The sequence below is a fragment of the Pundamilia nyererei genome, unplaced genomic scaffold, assembly GCF_000239375.1.
Source record: "Pundamilia nyererei isolate P.nyererei 1_Seehausen unplaced genomic scaffold, PunNye1.0 scaffold00004, whole genome shotgun sequence".
NCBI classification, from domain to species: domain Eukaryota; kingdom Metazoa; phylum Chordata; class Actinopteri; order Cichliformes; family Cichlidae; genus Pundamilia; species Pundamilia nyererei.
In genome coordinates, this window is record NW_005187405.1 from 3208478 (window position 1) to 3215409 (window position 6932).

Below are 6932 nucleotides of genomic sequence, written 5' to 3' on the forward strand. Positions count from 1 at the left end.
GTAACTGCACATACTCATAGTTCCCATTCTGTATGTATGCTGCACGAGCGTCACTGAATGATGTGCACACAAACTTGTGTGATGACTTTAAGGAAGTTTCGATTGCTTCGTTATTGCCAACAGACACGCAGCACTCAGCTGAGTGTGTGTGTGTGTGTGTGTGTGTGTGTGTGTCTTCGTGAAAGATGGACAGCATTTCTTTTTCTTGTATCATTCTTCATCCTCAGCTTTCCATCTGCAAGGAGTTGGGGATTTTCTCTTACTGCTAACATTTTACACAGCAATCCCCTCCTGCTTTTGTTTTTAAAAGAATAGTGGGACATTTTGGGAAATAAAAGTTTTATCTGTAAAATGGTGCATACACATCACATGGGTATCCAGCACATCTGTGATGATACCTTTAATTCTGAGTAATTAATTACAGTACTTTTTCACTCATTTTCAGTCCAGTGTTTCACCTGACTGTATTTACAGGTCAGGACTTGCTGCTTTTTTGTTATGTTATGTCTCTCAACACTGACCTATGAATCATCCAAGACCAAAAAAGACACCTAAACTCAGTGGATGAATCAGTGTTGTATCTACACATAACACACAATATCTTCAGTCAATTCGTGACTAGCAGCTTATCACAAAAATACTTCATTTGTTTTCATTTCTTTAGTTGAATCTATATAAAACACCAAAGATAAAGCAATGTTATGGGTGGGAAATTGTATTTTTGCACCAACAAGGTGATTCCCACAGAGCTAGCATTTCTTAGCATTTCTCAAAATGCTGTGCAGTGTGGAAACCGGACAGAATAAGAGAATAAAAAAAGTGGCAGGCCTATAAACCTATCCACAGCAGATGAAAACCATCTGAAAGAAATAAGGCTGTTAAGGAACCAAGCTTAATTAAAGGAAACACTGAGGACTTTTTACAGCTTTTCTCAAAATGAGATTTATGCATCATATTTTACAGAGCAGTCTAAAAAAAGACTCGCCAGCAAAGACTGCAGAAAGTAGCAGTGTGCAGTTCACAGATAGCATTTTTTTTTATCAAGCTGAATGTTAATTTGTGAATTTGAGAGATCTGGAAGATTCATTTTTAAGTTCAGGTTTAAGTTGTAAGCTAAAGACTGTACAATAATAGAGTGAAAACTCCAACAATCTGAAAATCCTCTTTGACCAAGCACTTGGCAACAGCGGGAAGGAAGAACTTCCTTTTAACAGAAAGAGACCTCTGGCTCAGGGAGTAGCGTGTTCCCCAAAATGTCAAACTATTCAGTCAACATCTCACCGCTCTGGTCAGTTTTATTCACCTGTATTATGTATGTAAGGATTGTTTACTAATAACATTCCCATTTCCTTCTTGTTCTTTTCCTCAAAAAATAAAAAATCCAGCTGAAGAGCCAGGAGGTGCTGCCAGAGAGCGGCCTGCTGATCGCAGTTTCCTGAAGGCCGGTGGTGCTTCTGGAGTCACAAGGGCCAGTCAGCGTACGGCAGCGAGAAAGCGCAGCAGCCAATGCCTGCTTTAGACTTTCAAAGAACCAGCCTAAATGCTACGACCTCTGACCTCTATGCTGAAATAGCCAAGACCCACAATCCCACCTTTCCCCTCACAAGCCCTGCTCTTTACCGCCATCCAGCCATAGATGCTTCAGTCCTTTCCTCCTCCAGGCACTGTGTACACAGTGCAATCTGGACCTGGAGGCTTACCTGATTCCCCTCACCCACTCCACTGTTTGTGACATCCCCCACCAACACGTGTATTATTGTCTTTGAGTGATACAGTCAGCAGTTTGCCTTGTAGTGTGTGTCAGAAGAAGGTGTTTAAAATGTGCCTATGAAGGCTTCACTGATGTGACGGAAGTGGTCGAGGATGCCTTTAGATGCCGGGTTACACAGAAAGAATTTGGGTATTTATCAGGTAAAGATTTTACATCACTGGACAGCTTAAAGATGCACACCGCCTTACCTGCGTTAAAGGCATCCCTGAGAGAGAGCCAGACAGCCTGTGGATGGAAGAGATGTTGATGCATGTTTAAAATGGCTTGTGAAAGGAATTCTGCACACACGAACACACACACACACATACATATATGTGTGTGTGTGTGTGTGTGATGGAACCCAGCCCACTCAAAGACAAGACAGCTTCAACTTTGACTGCCACAGAAACTCAAGTACTTATTCTTGTGGCACTCTAATTAAAAATGACACCTTGCAAATGCAATGCAAAGAAAAATGACACTGACAATGTATCATTACACACAGTGGAGGAATGTACAGTAGGTAGTCGATCACTGCTATTAGTTTGCTACTAGCTATATCTGTGTTTGTGGAGGAAGCTCATGAATGGTATGTCAGACATTAGCCGAGGCTTAAAAACAGCTGAACAGGAAGGTTCCATTTCAGTCACAAACGTCCTCTTTTAGACCCCAGAGGTGCTTTACTGGCATCCAACTCCAAACTGAAAAATGCTAAACAAGTCACAGAATTGTGAAGCTGGCTGATTCTGATTTCCACGCTGGACTGTAGTTTGTAAAAAAAAGGTTCGAGTACTCAAATGGAACCAGGCTAAACACGCGTATTCACTCCTCTGCAGTTCTCATACGAGCATGTGCAATAACGATATAGTTTCTTGAATGATTATGCTGCACTGGGTTATTTCTTCTTTGCCCAACACTGAATTATTATCATTCACGCTCATACTGATGTTAGGTGACAAACGGTGTTACGATTATACTTATTTTCTCGAGTGTTTATGCATGACAGAGATTGTAAATGTTGAAAATTTAGGCTATGGAACAGGGGATCGCCAAAACTTGCCAAAGTTTGAACTTTGAACTCTGGACTTCACTCTGACTTGCCTTATCCATGCGAATGGCGAAACCCCAGTTGGATCAGGTCGGTGGGGTTACACAAGTGTTAAGTTATTGGGTGGGCCTGTTGAACCACAGAGACGGTAACCGTTAGACAGCTGTGTTCACTTAATTTAGAACTGTGTGACAGAAATGAGCTCCTTTATTGGACCAAAAAAAAAAAAACTCAACCAAGTGGCCATATGCTATTGTCTTTGCTATTTCTCTTGGTTCAGGCCATCCTAGCATTCCCATGGCAACGGCAATATGGATGATGCAAACTTTGGCAGGCTGCTGGTGGGGTCGTTGTTCCATAATTCACTTACTTCACATTTAGTTTGGTGTGTTTTCTTGCTGTACATTTGCCATTTTATGCTGTAACCCCTCCCCCCAAACAAATCTGCTTTTCTGGATGATGTTTTGTGTGAGTGCGTGCGTGGAAACATCCAACATTTGCTTTTTTGCAAAGTTGATTACCTGGGTAGCTGTGCAATAGCTTGATATGTTTTATTTTGATGTTAAACATCATTGAATTCTAAGTGTGTTTGCGATGTATGATTTCCATGCAGTGTACGCTAAGAGGTTTGTGTCACTTTGAATCACTTAGTCATATATAGGCTGTCTGCTAAGTAAACTATGCCTTCGTGATATTTACGACACTGATCACAATGCCATCCACCTGTAACGAAGCTCTGATTGATGTTGCTTTACTTGCCTTCAAATTTTAGCTCGAGAGCCTCTTAAGTCCGCTCTCGGTGGTAGAAATGGCCTTCGACAAGCGTCTACCTGAGTTCTGCCAAATTAGGTTTTGTTTGCGCTCGAGTCTTCAGAAAAAAAAGACAAAAGTTGCCAAGTTTTACAAAAAGTGGTAAAATGTTTTGAAGATTTGTGTACTGTAAATAAAATTAAAAGCCAGTGACTGGAAAGATTATGAAGTGTTTGATTCACAGAGCACCTTATAAGAGCGTAAACAAAGCCTTTTTGTTGAGGAGGGAACCAATAATGCTTTGTTGGTGCTGAGTTGCATATGTATATTGTGCTCTGATTGGTGCAGCTTTTTTTCCTGAGTTTGTGCATAATGAACTAGAAGGCCGATGCAGGACTCTTCAGGATCCTGTCTCTGATGAGTTAACCGTGTGTTGTGTTGGCAAAAGTATTACCACTGAAAGATTTTGGGAAACAATAAAATTTTAAAAAACACTTTAAAATCTTTTACTTCTGTTTGTTTTACATCCAGATCACCAGTAGCAGGGATTTTCCCCTCCCACTGTGGTACCTTACAATATAAAGCACCTTGAAATGACAGTTGTTGTGATTTGGCGCTATATAAATAGAACTGAATTGATTTGAATTCGTTTTTTTCTATTACCAGTAGGAAAAGTTGATTTGATAAACACCACAAATAAGAGTGATGTCAGAGTGAACCAACACCTGGTGCACTCGTCACTGCAACAAGGTGAGAGGTTTGAGATCAAGTCATCTTTAGGGTATCGGATCACCTGCTTCCATCTCACCTCATCCCTAGCATCGTCTGTCACACCTCCTTCACTACATCATGAATCTTCTCTGTTGTCCTCCTTTCCTCCTGCCCTGCAGCACCAAATTCAACCCTTCATCCCATTTGTTCAGCATCCCTCATCTGTGCATGTGTATCTTACCCTCTCTAACTTTATCTCCAGTGGTTTAAAATTAAGTGGCTGAAATAAAGCAGGTATTAAGGACAGATGTTTAACCACGAATCCACACATACAATAAAGAGTCAAGTTAAAGAGAAGACAGAGGAAATGGGATCAGTGCACCCTCTTTATTTTGATTTATATGCAAACAAGTAAAACCTTGTACAGTTGATCCTTACACTGCTTCTGCAAAGCATTTTTAAAAACATTCATGAAACCGCTGTAAAATTCAAGTTTCAGTTTCAACCTTAAAACAGCCAAGTCTACCAGACATGGATCGTCTTTGAATTTAGGACTTAATCCATGTCTGGGAATCTGGCTGCATTGCCACAATCCCTTGTCATCTTGTCATATGAAACTCTTTGGACAAAACTTCCTAGCTAGCCTTACCTTTTACAAAACACTTGTACACCCAACAGGATTTATGAAAGCCCCTTTTACAAGTCTGGAGTTTACCAGATGTTGGTATATACTGTACTTAAGATGCAGGCAAATAGACACCAAACTAAAAAAGTGGAAAACACAACGTTTAAAGCCACCATACCAAAAAAAAAAGAAAAAAGAGATTAGCTTCAAATGCTTTTATGAATACACATGGTAAGCAAACTTTGTACAACACTTGAGTTCTGCTCATGTCGATTCATCTGATGACGTGTCTCTGGCTACTGTTTGAGGTGTGCGCGTTCAGTCACTTTCTAAATGTGCACCACATGTATCTTTATAAGGGCAATCAATACCAAGCAGCAAGGTGAAACTGTTCGCGTGTACAGGCCTCTGTATAAAACTATACAGTACATGTAACAGATACAGTACATTCCTGTAATCCTGTTTGATAAATACAACTCCATACAGATACACACAAAGCACAGCAAAATATCTTAATTAGACTAAATCAGATCCTGCAGTCCAGAGAAGCTACAGTACACGCGTTCTCTGCTGCATAGTTAAAAGCTTACATCGACACTCCTGCTCAAAGAACGGTAAAGTGCTCGAAAACTTACATCAAGGCAACAGCAGAACTAAATGACCTTTGACCATCATCATGTGGAAAGTGGGTCTCCCAGTTAAAACAGGTGAGTACTCCTCCCGCGACCAAAACTTTACCATATACTGAAATGTATGTGGCAGATTCCACTGAATGACAAGCAACGGCATCAAACCCAACTGTGGGTTCTGCATCTTTCTAAAACTACAAACCAGGAGCCAAAGACTGGGGTCAGAAATGTCCTTGTTTTTTTAAAGAAAGTCAGATTTGATTTTGAAGCTAATATAATTAAAACCTTTCAAATAACAAACAAAGTTTTCATAAATACAGTTCGCTCTTTTATTGTAGAAACCTTCACTCTTGTTTGACCGGCAAACTGTATTCACTAATACAAAGTTATCATTGTTTTAAAAGGCTGACTGACCGTGTTAGGCCTCAGTTACATGGGCCTAGACACCAGTTGGAGACCAACTGACAACCACCGGTTGTTAGTTGGAGACCAACTGACAACCACCGGTTGTTAGGGAAAAATTAGTATTGCACAACCTGTTGTGTGTGGTTGCTGGCAGTCGCTGTGAAACTGACTGCTAAGCCTCAGTCACTCACTAAGTCATAGCTTTCACTTTGAAGGACAACAGTCGGTGAGTCATTATCAAGTGTTTGCAGACAAATCAGCATCTTTCTTGAAAACTATGGCAGCTGTCATAATCTATGAACAAAGTAATCACATGATGGTTTTTGGCATAGCACTACATTTGAGAAAACCAGCAACCACTTTCAGCTGGTTAGGAAATACACAGATTTCCCTAGCAACTGGAAGTTGCTATGGCGTCGCCAAAGCCTCTCTCTTTCCAAAAGAATGTGCCTCTGTACACACATGTGGACAGACCACTAAAAGACAATCAGCTATAAATTAATTAACCATTAACTGCTAATCAATTCCATGTCACAATGAATGAAAAGAAATTTGCTTTTCTTTCACAAACAAGGACAGCTCCAAGTCGCTGCAAACGTTTGAGCACTACCTGATGTTCCTGCTGCTTGCTAAACAAGAATAAACATGATACTTGTGGGTTGAGCTAAAATGTAGTATTTCTGCTTTTTATTGCACTTTAAGTTCAAGCAATGCTAAATTTGTTGCTCTTCGCATCAGCCTGTTGACCTAGACTTTGTGCCAGTTTAAGTCTTCCTGTTATTCACCATTTACTCAGCTAAAAGCTTAATGGAATTAGTGGAAAGGTGAATACAATCACTCAACACTGATTAAATTCAAACTCAACTGAATTAAAACCCAAAATCCAACGTAATATATCATTTACAGGTTCTCTACCTGAAAAAAAGTCATGTGTAACAAGGATTCGCACCCCAGAAAACATGATTATGAATCACAAGGAGCAGCAAACGCTTGAATACACACAGTGATCTTATC

The 6932-nt window shown here is 40.2% G+C and overlaps 1 protein-coding gene across 1 annotated transcript in view; it reads left to right on the forward strand.

Moving 5' to 3' along the window:
* Positions 1–4046, forward strand: part of LOC102192531 (myomegalin-like) — a 44903-nt gene extending 40857 nt beyond the window's left edge. The window contains exon 49 of the mRNA XM_005721539.2: positions 1386–4046. Coding sequence (XP_005721596.2) covers positions 1386–1519 — 134 coding nt within the window. The 3' untranslated portion in view covers positions 1520–4046. The remainder of the gene's footprint in view (positions 1–1385) is intronic.
* Positions 4047–6932: the final 2886 nt, after the last annotated feature.